Here is a 21,408-nt window from a genome sequence, read left to right as displayed (position 1 = left end):
AGTTTTTGTTCGAATAATAAAATAAAAATATTGTTTTTTTGTATTGTATTTTCAGTAAAACACTAGCCGCTATAGTATACTTGTTGTATTATTATTAGTTTCTTGAACATAAACTAACGTTCAAATAATTGTCCTCGAGGAACCGTCTTAATAATCTAGAATAACGTCATTACAGTTATTATCGTCCGCACATTTGCAACCCCTACCGGATGGTGCTCTAGGATTCGCCAGACATATTCTTCTCTCTGGACAATCACCGTTGTTAATCACACAAGGACTGTGAAACAGGGGACATTTATCGGTAACTGCCGCCATACCGTACATTTTGTGGTTTCCGAACACCGGTGAAGGAATTCCCTTCTGGCGTTCTCCGTAAACATTGATTGATTCAACTTTTTTCCTGAAAAGGTACATACGATGAAGTCATTATTGCTGAATATTTTTTGTTCGAAACATACGTCGTCCAATCAGTCCAGTAATAATGATCATCCGTAACAGCTAAACCGAAAGGATAGGTAAGGTTGCTAGCAACTGTTCTTATTTGTTTTGTGTAAGTATCCACGCACTCAATTTTCTTGGTACCGGCATCAGCATAACAAAGCTCACCCGTACCTGGGGCAACCTGAATGCTGTTCGGTAATTCCACTCGTGGTTCACTGACTAACAGTTCACGTTCTGTGCCATCCAAATTCGCCCATTCAATTTTTGGCCCCTCACGATTCCAGTCTGACCAATACAGTTTGCTTTGGTGAGGATCAACCGCAATACCCCTAGGGTTAACCAGATATTTGGAAACAATGATCGAACGCAGCGTAGAATTCTCTAAACTTGCAACTTCGATTGTATCCTTTGCCGAATCTGTCCAGTATAGACGGCGAGATATCCAGTCGACGGCGACTCCTTCCGGTGATATAATGTCCTTCGTGATGAATGGCTTCCGATCTGTTCCGTCGTACTTGCAGCTGAAAATTTGTTTAGCCGATATATCGCTCCAGTAGATGCGCCCCTCGGCACAATCTTTGTCAACGCCGATGGCCATTTGAGCCATCGCGACAGGAACTCCACGAGCACCGTTGAATGGAACTCGAACATTCGCCACACCCTGGCTGATCAGTAGAAAGCCAAAATCCAGACGAGGTGCCGTACTGCAAACGCTCCCATTGCCAATAAAACCTTAAAGAAGTACATACTCATTACTAGAAGATTGGGTACGTCTGTTTATTTACCTTGGTTACACACGCACTGATATCCTGACGTGGTTGAGACACATTTGGCATTTGGATCGCAAAGACTTGGTATATTCTTGCAATTACGTTCTGGCGTGCACACGAATCCATCCCCGAAGAATCCAGGATTACATGAACATTCGTACTTGGAAGGTTCTCTGGGGAAATATAAAATAAGTCTCGACTTTTTCTAACTAACGATACTTACCTGAAATTTGGACCACACGTCGCATGCAAACCGCAGTTATTGCGTACATTACAAGGTGGAGGAATAGATTTACATTGCTGGACGCCATCTCCAATGTACCCTTCCGGACAATGGCAATACGGGATACCTTGGTTTTGATCCCACTTGCAGATCGCATTCTCTGCACAGTACGTTCCGCCACAGGATCCAGCTCGAACACAAAAGTCCGAAATGTCCCGTTCGAATCCATCCTGGCAAACACAGAGCCCATCAACGCACATTGAATGCATTCCGCAATCATCATCCACGCTACATTCCGGGGCTATTCGACAGGTTCGACCGTCTCCCTCATAGCCGCTATTACACACGCAAATAGATTTCTTCAGGCTAACCATATAGTTGCAGGAGGCGTGCTGATCGCAAATATCTTCTTCATCCAGGCAGGAAACTTCCTTCTCTACACATGTATAACCGTTCCCATCGTAGCCTGGATTACAAACGCACTCATATCGGTACTGTTGTGCGTTCCATTCACAATTTGCGAACGGGCTACAATGATCCTCAACGTCACACGTAGGCAGATCCTGATCATCGGGTTGACTTTCAAGTAGACGGCATATTTGATCGAAGGCGTACTCGATCAAACTGTATCCTGTAGGGCATGTGCAGCCTTGAATGGTACAGAAGGGAGCGATTTCATCTACGAGAAGAAATTATTAATGAAACGATCGGTTTGGGGCCTCAAACTGTTCACATTCTTCGGTGGATCCTTGCTTCACACAAGTTTCTCCGTTCCACACATGATCATCGTCGCATGGATTCTCACACACAAATCCATCTCCCGTGTATCCTGCTTTACAGTTACAACGCCCATTGGTGCAGTCGGCGTGCTCAGAGCAATACTGAAATTACGTTGAACTTAGCTTCCAAATACACTAATGACAAATTTCATGCCAGCTAGTCTTAGGAATGGTAGCACCATCTCAGATTGCAGTGAAACGTTGTGGGTGCAAAAAGATTGATTATTAAAGTAACTTTGCATACTTGAAATTTTCAAGAATTGGAAAGGCCCAAAATTTTTTTTATTAATTTTTTACAAAAAATTATAACTATTATACCTACATAATTCTGGTCAATGAATGAAATGTAGAAAATTGTTTAAATTTTCATAAAAAATACAGAAGATTTTGTTTTTAAAATAACACTGAAACAAAAATTATATTAAAAATTGGAATTCATTTTTCTCAAAAAAGTATTTTTTTTAATGCTCAAAAAATATATATGAATAGCCCTTACAACTTTCAACAAGTCATCCATACATGGGCACTTTTACAGGGAAAAACTTTTCGTACAATAACTTTTTCATGTTTCCTTTGAAAAAATACAACTAATCCTAATTTTGTTTAATCTCGAAATAGCGATATAGTGCATTCAACAAAGCTTTAGATTTTATTAAAATATGAACTTTCGTCGAAGACGTCTATGGTTTATTAGTTAGGCTTTCTTTCGTTTATAGCTATGCTTACCGAATAGTTCAGGAAAAAAAAACGGGACACGTAAACCAAAAAATAATATTTTATTATTCAACATTTTTAGAAGAATTTTATTAAGTTAATAAAATCGTGGTTTGAATTTAAAAAATTGGAAGCATACCCATTTTTCCACACATATGTTCTATTTGTTCTATTATGTGCATACCTGCCTGTGCTTTTTATACCGAGGAACGAGTGGAGTCGTGAGGTAGAATTGTTATATACCACTGCGAATAAGGAGTGTGTAAAGCGTTCGTTCGAACTCCAAATGCAACGTTCGTTCATACGCAACCGTGAAGACAGGAGATATTGCAAATTGACCCCATCCGTTTATAACGAATTAGGTATAAAAAAAGCCATTCGCGATTTGCAGCAGCGATTGCGACAAAAAAGCTTTTTGATGACATTATAACTTTCTACGCACTAATTCAGACACAGATACTGAAATGGTTCAAAATCTGTATACTGTGATCTTTAGAGTGTATGAATATAATACATTGTGTTCCCTTGGTTTGGTAGACATCCAATACCAAAAGTTGTGTTTATTTACAATCCCACCCAGGGTAAGCGATCCTCATAATTATTCATAAAAATGCGTAAAGAGGAATTGTCTTAAGCATTTCTTCACAAAGCATGATCACGTCCATTTGGCACCTGAGTTAATATGATTTTGTGAAGATGTAACTTGAAATAAAAGTGTTCTTCAACTTCTATGCCGTTCAATTGAGCCTCATAAAATTGTGTTTCCTGTGGCAGTCTCGCGGGTTAACCACATTCGAATTGCTTCATGCAAAGGAAACCGATTCTGAGCGGTAAATGTCAAAATGTCTTAAGTCTCTTTGTTTTGAAATCACTGATCGATTATTTTTTCATAGAATGCGGAGATGACGAAGCCTCGATGTTCACCCGACCGAGCTATTATAGTAATTGGAAATGGGATCTCCAGACAAACACAGCGGCATGGCACCAGTCCTCCAGTCAAAATAGTATATAATAGCGAATTGTATATAATAATTTCGTAGTCCTGCGTCAACAATGGACACAAATCTCTATATATTGTTTTGAGAACACTTTACACCTCACTAATCAAGAAAATTTTTTCTGGCATATCAATGAAACACAAATTTTTGCATCACTCGAGAACTAATCAAGCAAATAGAACCAAATTTGGCATGTGGAGGTTTAATCGGGGAAGAAATGTTTCTATGGTGATTCAACACTCCTCCTCCTCTCTACGGAGAGGCTGCCATACAAATGAAACACAAATTTCTGCATATCTCGAGTACTAATTAAGCAAATAGAACTCTGAAGGGAAATAGGAAAATTCGGAAAATTAAATTCCAAAATGTTCTGCAATTACATCTTGATAAGCGTTTTTAGTTCACTTGATGTTTGCGCTAATGAAATTTATCTTTGTTCGAAAGTGGAAATGGATTTTCAGGTGAAAAAACGCACTCCTACATATTCTATCTACATTCGACAAAAAAAAATTAGCGGAACAGAGTGCGAAGTCGGAAATTATAAGTGATTTTTGACATGCTGTAACTTCGTGAAAAATCAACGCATATCGATGAGATGCGCATCACTTTGAAGCTTCAGGTATTAGAATATTTTACGTACATATTTTTATCTTGGTGTGTGTAAGTGTAGTGGGCAGTCGGGAAGAAATGAAAAATAGATTTTTCTTTGTTTTTTCAAGAATATTTTGGACTAACACAATTTTTTGTGCTGACCCACTCAACAGCAAATCCAATTAACCTTATAAACCAGCTTTCATTTGGTTCCAAGATCGTTCCTGTAGGGTCTTCTCACACAGAGATATTTCAGTTTGAATGAAAAATTACCCCTTCGTCTTTGATAATGAATAATTCAAAAAAAAACCATCGCACCGCAAATCGAAAGGCAGTTTTGAAAACTCCAATAAATTCTGCACAAGGATAATTTGTTACTTCGACGAAAAAAAATATTTAAATTTAAATGCATGGAAACAAAAGTTACGAATCGTTCGTTCTGCGAGTCGCGTAGGATTTTGTACTTCTGTTACAATTTGCGATTAAATTCTTCTCTAATTTACTCCAAACTTTGAAAAATCTTCTAGAAAAAACGGCCTAACGTATCAATATGAAACGTTCACAGATGTTTAGGGAATACACTAGGCTAAAAATTTGCCTGGAAACATTAGAACTTACTGCGATATTTGCAGAATTACAGTAAATTTTGTAAAGCACTATAAAAATCCTGTTTTTGGCATTTCTCTGAAATCGATGCAAAAAAATTGATTTTTTTTTTTTCATCAAAGTAACAAATTATTCTTGTGCAGAATTTATCAGAGTTTTCAAAACTGCCTTTCGATTTGCGATGCGATGGTTTTTCAATTGTATTATTCATTATCAAAGACGAAGGGGTTATTTTTCATTCAAACTGAAATATCTCTGTGTGGGAAGACCCTACAGGAACGTTCTTGGAACCAAATGAAAACTGGTTGATAAGGTTAATTGGATTTGCTGTTGAGTGGGTTAGCAAAAAAATTGTGTTAGTCCAGAATATTCTTGAAAAAACAAAGAAAAATCAATTTTTCATTTCTTCCCGATTGCCCACTACACTTACACACACCAAGATAAAAATATGTACGTAAAATATTGTAACACCTGAATACCTGTTGTAGCTTCAAAATGATGCGCATCTCATCGATATGCTTTGATTTTTCACGAAGTTACAGCATGTCAAAAACCACTTAAAATTTCCGACTTCGCACTCTGTTCCTCTAATTTTTTTTTTGTCGAATGTATATAAATAAAAATGAATCGCCAAATGTGTTCGTAACTCCTACTCGAGAAAGGAATAGTCCGATTTGAGCTGTCATTTTATTATATTTTCTGTGTCAAACATGTATTCCATGTAACGGAGAAACATGTTTTTTGCAAGTCATTGAAGAATCTTGAACGAGAATTGTGTCTGAAAATGATTTTATATTATAACTAGTTAACCCGGCAAACTTCGTCCCGCCCAAAATTTGTTTTTTGTTATCAATACCTTCAAACACTCACGTTTTCTTACTATGAGCAAGTTCATGGGTCCAATCGCAAAACTGTTCATTGATTGATCTTCTAATCGACCCTGTTGAATTTACCTTTTACTTTAAAATTCCTAGTATTTCTAATAAAACTCATCATTATGATGTCAGATTATTCTAGACACAATTCTCGTTCAAGATTTTTCAATCACTTGCAAATAACATGTTTCTCCGTTACATGGAATAAATATTTGATACAGAAAATATGATAGAATAAAGACAGCCCTAAATCGGACAATTTCTTCCTCGAGTTCTGCTCTTATCAACACATTCGGCGATACTTTTTTATTGGTATAGATAGAAGAAGATATAGGAGTGCGTTTCATCACATTAAAATACATTTCCAGTTTCGAACAAAGATCAATTTCGCTAGCGCAAACATCAAATGGACTAACATCACTTGTCACTATGTAATTGTAGAACATATGGGAATTTAATTCTCCGAATTTCAACTTTCCTTTTTTCTTCAGAGTTTTTCGAAAATTTTCAATTGTCATATTTGGTTGGAATATTTTTGGTTGAAATATGTGTAATATTTTCCATTCCAGAGGGGTGTCATACCATCTGTTCAGTCCCTGAAGAGAAGAGAGGAATATTTCGTCGCAAATTCATCCCCTCCACCCTTTGTGATTTCCTGTCAGCGAGCATAGCGGACCAGCAGCGAGAAGCAGGGCAGTATTTTTCCATCCGTCAAAGAGTGTGCAACAAATAGAGCTAAGAGAGAAGCAAAACCGCAGCAGATGCAAGAGACTTACAAACGCAGATGCAAGATACAAACCAAACGTGTTCAAACGTGTTTTTCCTCCATAATATGTAAGTAATCGATTCAGAATCCGGTCGCAAATTGAAATAAAGAACATCGGATGTTTTTATGCTGTAAACCTGTCGCATAGTGTTATTCTTTGTGCTCAAGCTGATTCTCAAGAGTGTTTCCGCTGAGAAATTTGCAAGTTATAGCGTCCAAGGCTCGTTTCTCCCAGTGAAACGGTGCACCATCCAACCAGAGCCTCCGCTCTCGAACTATCGAATAAACACCATCTTTTCTCATACCCAAAAACCCTTACATGCCAAATTGTGCTTGATTAGTTCTCGAGTTATGCAGAAGATTGTGTTTCGTTTATATGGCAGCCCCCCTTAGAGAGGGGGGAGGAGTATATTCACCATAGAAACGTTTCGTGCCCCGTAAAACCTTCACATGCCGCCAAATTTATCTCCATTTGCTTGATTAATTTTCGAGTAATGCAGAAATTTGTGTTTCATTTGTATGGCAACCCCCCCTCTCTTTAGAGAGAGGGGTGGAGAATCTGACCAGCATAGGAACATTTAATGCACCCTAAAAATCAAGCAAATGAAACTAAGTTAGGCTTCATTTGCTTGATTAATTCTCGTGTAATGCAAAAATTTGTGTTTCATTTGTATGGCAGCCCCCCCCCCCCCCTAAGAGAGGGGGAGGAGTATCTAACCACCGTAAAAACATTAAATGCACCCCAAAACCTCCACATGCCAAATTTGGTGTCATTTGCTTGATTAATTCTCGAGTAATGCAGAAATTTGTGTTCCATTTGTATGGCAGCCCCCCCTTAGAGAGGGGGGTGGAGAGTCTAACCATTATTGAAACATTTATTGCACCCTTAAACCTCAATATGCCTAATTTGGTTTCATTTGCTTGATTAATTCCCGAGTAATGCAGAAATTTGTGTTCCATTTGTATGGCAGCCCCCCCTTAGAGAGAGGGGTGGACAGTCTAACCACCATAGAATCATTTATTGCATCTCAAAACCTCCATATGCAAAATTTCGTTTCATTTGCTTAATAATTTCCCGAGCAATGTACAAATTTGTGTTTAATTTGTATGGCAGCAACTATCACGAAAACCATACCCGGCCCCAAAAACCCCTACATACCAATTTTCATGTTGATCGATTCAGTAGTTTCCGAGTCCATAAGAATCAGACAGACAGACAGAAATCCATTTTTATTTATAAAGATGCGTTTTGGTAGAAGTACTAGTAAACTCATAGTAAATGGAAGTTGTGAAGGGCCAATTAGGAGATCAATCAATGAATAATTCAGCGATTGGATCCACGAACGTTCGCTTAGTAAGAAAACGTGGATATTTGAAAGTATTGATAACAAAAAACCATTTTGGGCGGTACGCAGTTTGCTGAGTCAGCTAGTTTATACATAAAAATGCAACAAGTTAAACATTAATAATACTTTTTTCAAAGAAAATAAGAATAAGTTGTTGTTAGAAAAACTCTTTCCTTCGAAAGTGTCCATCTTTCAATGTATAGGTGACTTGTTGGAAATTGTAATTGTATGAATAGCCATATCTATTTTTTTAGAATTAAAAAAAACATACATACATACATAACATAAAAAACCAGAATTTTGTAGGTATTATAATCTTTTAGTTATAAGTTTTTGCAAAGTTGCTCAAATGATCAATGTCTTTACACCCACATCGTTTCACTGCAATCTGAGATGTTGCTGGCCAGTCGAGTTGGCATGAAATTCGTCAATTGCAAAAAAGCATACAATTCCATACCTCGCAAGGATCATCTTTGTTTTCTCCCCGATCATCTTTGTTTTCGCTCGTGATTGGTTCTACCTCATAGTAAGAGTTTTCAGGCGTTGGAACTACAACCGAGGCTGTTGTGGGTACCTCAATTCGATCGCAATGATAACCATTGCCCTGATATGGTGGATGGCACACGCACTTGTAACCGCCCGCTTCGTTGATACATTGAGCGTTTTCGTCGCAAATATTGATTCCCGAGCATTCGTCGATGTCTACGCAGTTTACGCGATCATTTCGAATGTCCGGTACGTATGTGAATCCGTTTCTGCAGTTACACTACGAAAAAAAAGCATAGTAAGAGTAGTTTATTGTATTTTTTTTTGCAAAACATACATCATAAGAGTCATCCGCGTTTGGCACACAAACTGTGTTATCGCCACAGTTCGCATCATCGCATGGGTTCAGTTTCTCACCAGACGTAATTTTGCTCAGCATAACCATACGAATGGCTTTTTCGCGTGGCTCATAACTAAGATTGATTTTGCTGGTTTTCAACAACGATATTTGTTCGACGTTATCATCCACTACCAAGAATGGACACGGCTCATACTTGATTGTTTGCCGCATGACGTACGTAAGATTGCGATTCTGTGAAGGGACGTAGGTCGTATGGATCGACGATGCCCTGAGATGACCCCGGCCTTCTTGTTTGTAAATTTCTGAATAATCCTCCACCTGCAGTTTGTCATGAGGTGATACCGGCGATACACTACCATCAATGCTAATTTCCACCGACAGCTGATCCCATAGATTGAGCCCGTTGAAAACTAATTCTATTCCTAGATCATCGCCAGTATCATCAAAGTGGATCGAGATGCTATGTTTGAGTTTACCTCCTGTGAGCTGTAGTTTCGTTCAACATCAAAATTATATTTCGTGCAAGATATCTCCCAAACGCAATACGTTACCTGGTAACCATTAAGAACACTACCGATGGGTTTGGCAAAAAGCCAACCAATGCTAGCACCGATGATATGTGCTAGCTGTAGTGTTGTTCCGACGTCATCTTCAAGCGGACTCAGCGCAGTGTAGGTTCGACCATCCGCTATCACAACATATGACTGCATTTGAGTGTCAATAGTCCAATCATTTAGCTTGCCTTTCACTGATCCTATAACCCGCACTGGTATGTCATTCTTGAGACAACTGAATCCGTTGCCGTAGTACCCGTTTTTACATGCACAACAGTAACCTTTTTCCGTGTCCGTACAGGTGGCGGCTGAGTGGCATTTGAAATGGCCACCCTCGGCACAAGATTGTGGTTCACGCAAAGATCCTATACCCGGTCTGTTCGGCTCTTTCACATTTTCATCCTGACGCAAGGGGCCCACCCTGAATAACCATATCCCATCGGAAACATCAAAGTTCGAAGATTCGGGCAGATGTCGTATCTATAACGAGATATTTTGTTAAGTAATTTTGTGACAAATTCAACAGACAATTGTACGTTATCGGTTCCCGATCCCGGCAGGGGGAAGAAACGACCATCCTCCGAGATGAATCCAGCCTGAGCACGCACATCTGGTAGCCCAGTGTCTCCGGTATCCCCCTGGATCCAGTTGATTCCGTCCTCTGGGTACAAAAATTGCACATACGTTCCCTCGTCACCCATCATCAGGATCACTTGGAATGAATTGGTGATTTCATTTTTCATGTTGAAATGTCCCACGTGTTCCCAAGTGGCCACAAAGAGATGGGTAACGTCGAAATCATAGCTATTGGTGAAGGCGTATCGAATAAGCTCGTTGGCTCTTTCCAACAGCTCGATATCTTGCGATTTGAAATAGGTTATGGTGCCGGTATCGTTTGCGGGCGTGGTATCCACGTTGGCGTAAAATGGAACGATTGACGGATATTCTATCGGGAACGGTAGATTGAGGAAGTTTTGGAACTCCGATCCGAACGTTAGAATACCGTTAGTGTTGATCTGAAAAGTACAAAAGAGTTATGAATGGTTTCAAGAATACATTTTATTATATTCATTCATGGATGGTAGACATTTACGCCGATTTTGTATTCTGACGAATTTACATTTTGTTCGAAAGTAATATTTTGATCGAGTTCGAATTTACCATCCCCTGTTTGGAACGTTTTGCTCGTAAGATGTTCGAAAACAAAACGAAAACAAAGCTCGAACGAAAGATATTCGAATCTAAAAACAACGAAACAGGGGATGAGATTTGCCAATTCGATCGAAATATTTCGATTCGGTCGAATTACAAAGTCTGGGTGATTAATCGAAAATCCAAAACTGCATTGGCGTACTGGTTTCCATATATTTTTTGATTCGTTTACATTCACATTCTATACCATCACATCGACAGAGAGTTGTAATCGTTGCTCTTGCTTTTGTAAAATATTTATTATCATAAAACATGTTAACTTAAGACAGTATTTTTCCCATCAAAAAACAATGTTTGATCAAAATACGACATTCAGCCATTCCATGCCAAACCGATATAGTGGTTCTCAGATTTCCGTGAAAAGCGGTAATTTTGTTCTTTATCGCAGAACATTAGACCTGTGTTTTTTTTAATTTTTTATATTAGGATAACAATTTCTATTTTAGGGTGGTCCGAAAAATTGACTTTCCCCCCCTTTTTTTCTAAAAATCAAAATCAAAACTTTTGAGCTACAACACCGATTTCGATGATCAATATATCAAATTAAAGGCTAGTATTCTTTGAAAAAATATTAAAAATGTATTTTGTTTTCATAATTATTGATTGTATTTGTTCTTTAATTCATAACTTTTGAAATACTAGACCGATTGAGATGATCGACATATGAAATTAAAGCCAATGGGCATAATTAATTTAAAAAATATTACACTTGCGAAAAATTTTGATTTTGTTTTAATAATTATTGATTGTATTTGTTTTTTATAGTTTACATGGTTTCGGTACCAAGGCGCTCTATTTTTTATATTTTTTCTTGAAAGCTGACATAATATATCGAAAAATCAGATGTGTTTTTTTTTCGTTTTTGAGTTACGATTCTTCAAAGTTTAGATGTTTTGGTTGCAATAGCTTAATGAACAGAAAATAGGAACATGGGAGATCCAATTTTTTGCAAGTATAATATTTTTACAAAAACGAATAGCTCATTGGCTATGTCGATCATCTGATTCGGTCCAGTAGTTCAAAAGTTATGAATTTTTGAAGAAATGAATTTTTGGAAGAAAGAGGATGATTTGATTTGTTGAACCATTGGTTAACTTTGAAAAATCATGACTTCAAAACGAAGAAAAACTTCTCTGATTTGGAAATGTTATGTAAAAAATCGTCAGCTTTCAAGAAAAAATAAAAAAAGTATAACGCCCTTGGTCCCGAGACCATGAAAACTATAAAAAACAAATACAATCAATAATCACAAAAACAAAATTCTATTCTTTCGCAAATGTAATGTTTTTTCGAAGAAGAGTCATTGGCTGCAATTTGAATATTGATAATTGAAATCGGTATAGTAGTTCAAAAGTTATAAATTTTTGGAAAAAAGTGGAAAATAGTGATTTTTCGGAACACCCTAAAATGAACAGGGTGTCACTGTAAAAGTGATACACTTCATTTATGTTGAAAAAGAAAAACAGATGAATATTCCTTTTCTGGTTCTTCTTTATTACCATGATAGAATAGTCAAATTACAGTAGAATTAGTTCAGTTCAAATCATTTGCCTTTGGATTTGATTACGCCCGCAAACGCTTTTCAAAATGATTACAAGCCGCACGCATGACTTCGGTTGGCATTTCATCCCAGATATTCATCAAATAATTCTTAAAAGTGTTCAAAGTCATATGTTTTACTTAACATATGTTTTACCCAGCTTTCTTAGCATGTATCTCCAAATGCTGAAGTCCAGTGGATTCAAATCGGGAGAGAAAGCATAAAACACGGTAAATTATCCTTGCATCATTCTGAACAATCAATACCTTATGCGCTGGCGCTGAATCCTGTTGAAAGCAGACACTTTCATTTCCGATTAGTTCCTTGGCAATTGTAAAAAATGTAAAAAGCGTAAATTTTGTTTTCACCCAGAGAATTGCTCTCTGCGCTCCCTCGGGTTGCTCGTTTCTTTTAGCTCTGGTGCTGTCAGTTCGATCAAAGATGGCGTCGAAATAACAAGCACTCCGCGAGCACGTTGTACGGTTCTTCGAAACGCGTGAAAGTCAAGGAAAAAAGTTTACAGTAGACCACTTTCGGGACGAAAATGTGCAGGTGTGCACTGTTTACCGGATCCTGGCATCCCGGGACATCGAGCGGAAGACCGGTAGTGGCCGTCCGGCGAAGGTCAAGACGAAAATGAAGAAAGAATCTCTGAAAAGCTGTTCGACAACAAGGACAGTACGAGCTTGCGTGACGCCGGCCGAAAATTTCGCTACTCCCAATTTCTACATCCACAGAACCCTCAAGCAGGAGGGCGTCGTCTGTAGGAAGAAGACTAGGTCTCCAGAGTACGCGGACGAGCAGATAGCGACCGTGAAATCTCAGTGCCGGAGGATGACGAAGAATTATCGTTCGCGCTGGATAACGAGAGTTATTTTCCGCTGTCAAAGTCCCACATTACCGGCAATGACCGGTACTATACCAGCGACAAGTCAACCACACCCCCGGGGTGAAGTACAAATACAAGCAGCTGGAGTTTTTAAACGGTTTTATTTAGCTGTGACATATTTGTATGTTTGTATGTAACATGTTTGTCTATGGCGCTGAACCACATTAATTGGAATTTGACCCTTTTCCTGTTGACCGGTTGATCTGAAATTTGGAACACACCTTTATCTCTGCAGTCATTTTAAAACTGCGTATTCATGATCTTGAAAATCCAAGATGGCGACCGCTAATGGCGGATTACATATTTTCTCAAAGCCCCATCAATATGGGTATCAAATGAAGGAGATTGACCAGGAGAACACAGTTAATAATGAAAAATGTAAATCCAAAATGGCCGCCACCAGAAAATGGTGGATTACATATTTTTTCAAACCCTTTATTCTTAGGCTTTTTCTGTAATTTTGTGCACAAAAAGTAGGATCTGTACTCCATGATATTCGGATAATGGATACCCCATGGTGTAGTCCTACGTCTCTCCGGTTATGTCCCCGACATCACTCACCCGTCTTTTTTTTTACTATATCACACAAGAAATTCCCGTTTTTTATATAACACCCGTTACTCTTATTCCTATTTAAATGTATTTCTAAACCTTTTATAGATATGTATGATTTTTTTCGGAATTTTAAGCAATGTAGCGCGGTACAAAAGAAATATTCCCAAGTTTTGATTTTTTATTACTATTTTAAGACCTAGTACTGATATAATTGATATATATTCAAATAAGTTCATACGTGTTTTTATTTTTATATGTAGAAAAAGTCCCAAAACTTATAACTAGCGCTATGGAAAATATTGTATATGGTACCAAATTAGAAAATTAGGTAATTTTTCTGATATATGATTCACTATAAGAGCTGTGGTGAAAAACGTAGTTTTTCGTTTTTTCGCACAATTCTCAATATGCATGTAAATGAAAACATGAAAAAGTACTCAAAGTCCATCTTACCACGATGTACCGCTACATATCGTTAAATGAAATTAACATCTTATAAATTTAAATCCACGAATCCAGACGGTGTAAATTAGGAAAAAAATAGTACGTTCAATCCTCGCAACATTATAAAAAACATGCATTTGTATTTTTTTTTTGGTAATTCGAAATTTTGGAATTTTTAAATGAAGTTTTGAGGCACAGAACTTCAAAGTAACTTCGAATTACCAAAAAATTGTACAACACAACGCTCTAAAATTCTGAAAAGAAACACATATCAAAAACACGTACATTTCAATAAAAATTATGTTTTAATGGATCTAGAAATTAAAAAATTTAAATTTAAAAATTTCAATTTGGATAGATAATTTTTATAATCTATCGGGGTACACCGTAGTATATCAACTTTGAGTGTTTTCCCTTTTTTTTATTCTCAAGCCTTTTGAGAATGGGGGGAAAATATGTTTAAACCTGTAGCTATTATGGTGAAACAGAATTTCAGAAAAATTATCTAATTTTCTAATTTGGTATTTTTCATAGCGCTGGTGATAATTTTTAAGAGGAAATCATTTGATATTTTCGTACCGCGCAGTTCTCGAAATTTTCTGAAAAAATTACAAATATCAAAAAACACATACGAACATACTTTAATATAAATAAAACCAGTACTAGGCCTTAAATTAAAAACAAAATTTGGGAATATCCTTTTTGTACCGCGCAACACTGCTAAAATTCTTTAAAAAATCACACATATCAATTAAAGCAATAGGAACACATTTAATTATTAATTAGAGTAGAACTGAATCTCTAAAAACTCCATAAAAATTTCAATATTGCAAAACCTTTTTAGTACTACAATTTTAGATGAAAAAAATGTTGATAATATTTCTCGATACACCATAGTGGGATGCAATTTCAGTATTTTTTCCAAATTTTTATTTCGAAGCTATTGAGAAAGGTGTGGAAAAAATTGAAAAGTACGTTTTTCACCATAGATTCTATCCTTTTTTGATTTCTGGACTAGAATACTACCTTAACACACTCAGTTAGCCATCCGCTCTTAATGTTTCAGTTCCTAGGCATTCTGAACAGTAGCTTCGTGCCACGATCAGAAATGTTTCATTCCGGGATGGGAGTGTCTTGACCAACGATCGTGAACTGACCGAAAGGTGGAGGCAGTACTTCGATGAACACTTGAATGACATACAGGAAGAAGACCAAGATAATTGTGAAAGACCAAGATAACTGTGCTGGTACAAATGGGGTGTGCATAATAAAGTTGTACCACCTCCAAAGATAGGTGGAATTAAGAATTCCATCAACCAGCTGAAGAACAGCTGAAAAAGATGGTGTCGGGACGGAACTTATCAAGATGGGCCCGGAAAAGTTGGTTAATTGTCTGCATCGACTGATTTTCAGAATTTGGGAAAGATATCGGTGGTGGAAATATGGGTTATTTGCTTCATCTTCAAGAAAGGCAACAAGCTGGACTGTGAAAACATTCGTGCAATCACTTACAGTTCCGCTGCATCAAATTGTTCCTCTTCTTTAGGCGAACAGAACTTTACTGCACAATACACGAAAAGTTTGTTTAATCAGCGGAAAAACCTTAAAACCACAATCGTAAAACTCACATTTTTTGACAATCAAAGTGCTTGTTGTGTTCGTGCTACCGTTTCCCTCCACCTGTCGAATTTTTATAAAGTTTTTTTACGTTAGTTACATACGGTACAATAATAAATAAAAATGACATTATAAAACATCCAAGTTGAGCCGTACTTTTTGAGATAAAGGGGTGGTCCAAATCACCCCGTAGGTCCAATTCACCCCATGTTACCCTACATCTTTTGTTAAAGGTCCCACAGGATCGTTCGATGCAATTGAGCCTAGCATTGAGCGCAAAGTTAAAAAGCATGGTGGTCTTAACAACATGTTACAAACATCGTCGAGAAACTTTGTAGGCGCTTTAACACTAGAAAGACTGAAACTTTATGAATACTTAGATTGCCCAAAAGCAGTCAAAATGACTGCTTTGCTTAATATGTAAAGAAATTAGTTTTAAATCAATTTTCAATACATTTTATGTTGTTTACAGTTATATGACAAGTTATTATTAAATATCAACAATGAAAAAAAATATTTCACTTGGGGAAAAAATTATGCATTATTATTTGTACACTTTTATTTTATTATTTACATACTCTTGTCATTTTTTATCATTATCATTTGTATTTTTGTTTTATAGTTGCAGCAAAGTTGTATTTGACAAATTTAGCGTTTGTTAGAATGGTTTACATCTGATAATTTTGCAGTTGATCTTCGTGCGTCTTCATATTCAGATTTTTTTTCGTCTTGCTGCTTTGTATTCGGTAAAAAACTGTTCTGCGAATTGAAACAAGAATTCTTTCCGGTTTATTTGGCATATACAGTGTAAACCTGCACCTGGCCTATGGCGGAAATAATTGTTCATGAACTGTTCTATTTTAGTCGATAGCAAGCCTGACTAAATTCAATGAAGATGTCCCATATTTCCGAAACCGAGGCGAATTTATTTGTTTGTAAACGTCTACTTTTTATTTATTTTGTCAAAGCGGATAAATTGTAAGACTTTCCTGTGGCCATAATTTTTCTGAAAACATGGGATCCCTCTATATCTTGTAAATTCCACGAGCATATAAAACCCCAATATATGCATGTATTTCCGGTAAAACTGTTGTCCAATCGTTCCTCAAAATTCGGCAGCCTTCTTCTATGTTTGATGTTTGATATGTTTGATAATATTGTTATCTATTATCAACGAGAATGCACTGATAATATTATCTGACATGATGCTGGAGTCTGAGTCTGAACTACTTACACCTTACATCCTACACCTTTTTTTGAGCATATTGATGACAGTCGATCACCAATGATGAACATCAATCATTGGTGATCGACTATTCATCGTTATCTTCAGTAACAAACATCAAAATCCTCAGATGGTGTTTCAAAATTTGTTGCATCTGATACTATATCGTAACAATTTTCATCTATGTTCCTCAGATTTTCCAATAACTCAGTTCTATTTCATATTCCTTTCTTCAATTTATGGGTCAAAAGACGTAAAATAAACAACTTGTTAGCACAAGTACCACAAGTACTACTTTAGCTTTACAGAAATTGAAACTTATCAAGTATACGCCCAAGTCCACAATTTACCATTTACTTGTATGTTATCATGTGATGGTTATCGAAAAATTATGAAAACTGTCATTTCAATACAAAACCACAAATTCACTCAATTCAATAGTGAGAGTCATTTGATTGTCTAGAATTCCGAAGCAGTCAAAATGACTGCTCTTGGCAATATAGGTATAACACATATGTGTGTACCGGAAATGAAAGGGGGAAAGGTAACTATAATTTTAATAAACGTGTTTATATGTTGTACAAAAAGTCACAATATTCTAAAAAACATACGGCATTATATACATAGTTGTTTTTCTAATTGAATGACTTCCTTGGGCAATCAAGTTTTAATTTTATACCTCGTTGTATTCACCAAGCATTGATTCTTACGAGTAACACTTGTTCCGAGCTATGATCCCTGGCCTATCCGAGCAGTACTTCATTTTCACGAAGAAACTAAAAGTTGGTCGATTATTGGGTCATTTTAAATAACGGAATGAAATTATAGAAAGGTGAGAAATACTCGAGTGATGGGGAATAGTAGTATATAGAAGGATTTTTCAAAGAAAGAGGATTTTATAACGCTCGATCATAACGGAAAATGTTCAATTTAAACATTTAATTGATTAAAAAAATAAAGGAATAATAGTATGCCACCAAACAAATGTCTACCACTGTATTACTCCCATTGATGTATACAAGAAGATACCACATGAGAACACTCTCAACAGTCTTTTTCTCTGAAATAGTAACATACGATGGAATACATACTTGAATGCTATGATCGGATGACATCGCTACGATTTGGAGCTACAGTATGGACAATGGCCTGGATATAGGTTAGGCTCTACCAAAAATCGAAAATGTTTAAATTCAGAGATGCATGGTAAATAATCATTTTTCAATAATCAGTCATTTCATATCATAATAATCAGAGGGATTAATTGATAAATTAATCACCAGGTGTATTTTAATATACCAGATGTAAATTAAATATACCAGGTCTATGCATACGAAACTGGAATTCACACATTAATCGTTACACAAACCTATGTAAAAAGTCAAATCGATCATCATTTTATGTCTGTTATTGTGCATTTGCCAACAATATCCAATTCAAAATATCAGAAGTTTTTCATGCATCCACAAATTATTATTTGTGTTAAAAATTGTAGATTTCGTGCCTACAGTTTTGTGAACTGCGAATATAATTGGGTTTTGCTGTAAATTTGGAACAAACCCGTTTCCGATTCACAAAAAATGTTGGTGTAACCTTATGGCGAACATGTTTTTGACAAATCATCAATTTTCTGACGGTTCAGAAATTTAAAAAATACTAATTTTGATGTAAGCGCGTAAATCAACCGAAAGTGATTGACGACGCCGAATCGAAAATTTTATTGGACGAAGACGATGAATAAACTCAACAACAATTAACAAAATAATTGAATGTTGACCGTCTCCCGACATTCCCGTGTTTCACAAAATTTGACTGAAAACAAGAAACCTGAAAAAGCATTCGCGAAATTCTGCTTGCAAAGATACATAAGGAAGTCATTTCTGCATCGGATCGTGACTAGGGATATTTCAAGATTCGTAAGCGCAAAACATCATATGTTGATCCCGTTCAACATTGACCACAAGACCCGATCGCTTCGGGAAGAAGACAATGTTGTGTTTTTTTTTTGGGATCAGCACGGTGTAATCTAATACGACATTTTTAAAACAGGCGAATCTGTCAAAAAATGAATTTTATCGAAAATCTTTACCAGAAATGGCTCCAAGCACGACCGGAATATTAGAAAAGGCAGCGTAACTTTTCTTTATGACAATGTTCAGCCACACCAAGCAAGACTGATCATGGAAATTACTTTTCAACATTTTTGTCTCCTTCCGAATGTCATTTGTTTCCATTCATAAAACACGACTAGATACAAGGCATAAATTGGCTGAAAGATGGAAAATGTGCAGCTTCCAAATGGCCATCAATCTGAATAAAATATTTTCAACAATTCAAGAACAATAATTGGAAATATTTCAATGAAATGAATATTCCTTTCTTATGCATACACCCAATATATGTAGGAAAGGTAAACATAATATGGAAATTTAATTATATGTATTAAAAATTTAAAACAGCTTATTGTCGTTGCAAAAAAAAGGTTCGAGTCACATTATTACAGAAAACAACGCACCAAATCACTAGCCAGCATAATAAGCTATGAAAGATTAATGCATTACGAGGAATATCTAGGAAACTATCTACTAGTCATTTCCATGCACTATAGCACGGTCTTTTATGGAACCCATATTCTATGAGTGTACAGCATACAATGAAGAAAACACAAGAAAAATGAAATGGCGCATGTAAAACATATGCTGCATTAATGCTGGAAACAATTCAAATGACTCAGGACATGAACAGTTATCGTTTTATGTCTGTAAACAGATTTGTGTTTCTATGTGAAGGCAACATTTGTTTCCTTTGATAAGCAAAGCATGATGAACATCTGAATGGTTCGCATTTCACACACTTTGAAATCTACAATCACCCACGCGCCTCCACATTCCGGGTGAAAGGATTCTCCCCGCAAGCTCTGCTGTTATTTTGCATAATCGCAAACACACATTTCTACAAGAACGGAGAACTGAGAAAGCTCACAACAACAAAATTGTTCGCGATTAGACTTTCGAATATTACTACTATATGAACTCTGTGACCTCAAGCCGTTGATAACGGCACTCCCAAAATGTTATTAATAGAAAAGTTTAAAATTTTACTTACGAAGATATGGTCATATTTTTCGTTGTAGAAGTACACCGGAATGTCCAATATGATCTCCGCGAATTCCTCATTTCCTGGCTGTAAGCTTTCGACCGGCTCATAAGCGGCTACGTAGAAATCATCCGAGCTTATCCCTCCGGCTAATCCAATGCACGCCAGGACGACTAACTGAACTAAGATCACTGCTTTCATTGTTAATCAACGCATTTGATAATGGATATCCCAAGAAGGTTTTAATCTGTAGCTTTCACTTTTCCTCTGTTTCAACACAGATTAGGTAACGTTATCACTTTCCAGGTTCCTCTGGTTGGTCGGTATGCCTAGTTTCTCTCCCAGCTTTATTAATCACTGCATCACATTTCCAGTGCGTTATCAGCGAAATTCATTCAACACTTCTAAGGATGGTTTTGCTCCGTTTTCCCGACACCGTGAAGCATGCTTTCCGAGGAACTTCAAGAACTTTTTGCGACCACACTGCTCGAGATCCCGCACACGACTGACGAAGAACTTGGAGAAGTGCTAGCTCTAGTATCCCAGTGCCTGCGAGAGATCAGGAGAGATGCTGCAGCTGTAGCGCTTGAAGAAAACTGTCGCGACTGATCGCTTCGTTTAATTTTTGTTTCGCTTCTTTTTTCAAATTCTATGCGCAGAAGAAGTTCGTTATGTTCTCGGGGTGCGTATGGTTGGCGAGAAGATTTAATTGGTTGAATTGTACGATATGTCAACATAGTGTATATCACCCATGCCGACATGTTGATTATGATTAATTTGGGAAATGTTGTCTATGCTTCGCATCTGCTGGCGTGAAATTTTGCAACAGACATTTGATAAATTTGTTATTGGGGTTTTATTAATAACATATGTTTATATTTGCTCCAATTGAGTATGGTTGATTTCCGGAGACTATGGGTTAAATTTATGATACTAAGAACGGTTGGAGCGATGTATACAGTAATGGTCACGTCCGACATAAAATTCGACCTAATTTCAGAAATGCACATTGACTAGATTCTCATGTTCTTGAAATGAGGAACGACCTAGCCCTATGTTGGAAACCAATAGTTTGCGTTTGTAACCAGCATTCTTTTTGTCCTAGAAGATCGTTTCGGTTTTTAGCTCAGGGATAGAGGACGTCAAAAAATAACATCTCAAGTGATGTTTACTATTTATTAATGAATTTGAACATTTTTACTGTACGGGAGCAACAAATCAAAACCGACACGCTTTCCCACTCAAGCGAGTGAATGAGCAGTTGAAACACGATCTCCGAAGATGTAACTATCGATCATGTTTCAAATGTATGTCTTGAAT

The 21,408-nt window shown here is 36.8% G+C and overlaps 1 protein-coding gene across 1 annotated transcript; it reads right to left on the bottom strand.

Annotated features, from left to right (window-relative positions):
• Nucleotides 1-44: 44 nt before the first annotated feature.
• Nucleotides 45-20,616, bottom strand: LOC129778743 (nidogen). The gene is made up of 10 exons (XM_055785829.1): nucleotides 20,098-20,616; nucleotides 10,047-10,526; nucleotides 9,508-9,990; nucleotides 8,933-9,442; nucleotides 8,567-8,875; nucleotides 2,168-2,315; nucleotides 1,435-2,113; nucleotides 1,227-1,384; nucleotides 459-1,173; nucleotides 45-400 (listed from the first exon to the last, which is right to left on the bottom strand). Exons 1-10 carry the CDS (start codon nucleotides 20,287-20,289, stop codon nucleotides 148-150), a joined length of 3,927 nt encoding a protein of 1,308 aa, XP_055641804.1. The 5' UTR covers nucleotides 20,290-20,616; the 3' UTR covers nucleotides 45-147.
• Nucleotides 20,617-21,408: the final 792 nt, after the last annotated feature.

This window comes from Toxorhynchites rutilus, chromosome 3, assembly GCF_029784135.1.
Source record: "Toxorhynchites rutilus septentrionalis strain SRP chromosome 3, ASM2978413v1, whole genome shotgun sequence".
Classification (NCBI taxonomy): Eukaryota; Metazoa; Arthropoda; class Insecta; order Diptera; family Culicidae; genus Toxorhynchites; species Toxorhynchites rutilus.
This window is presented reverse-complemented; position numbering and strand designations above follow the sequence as displayed.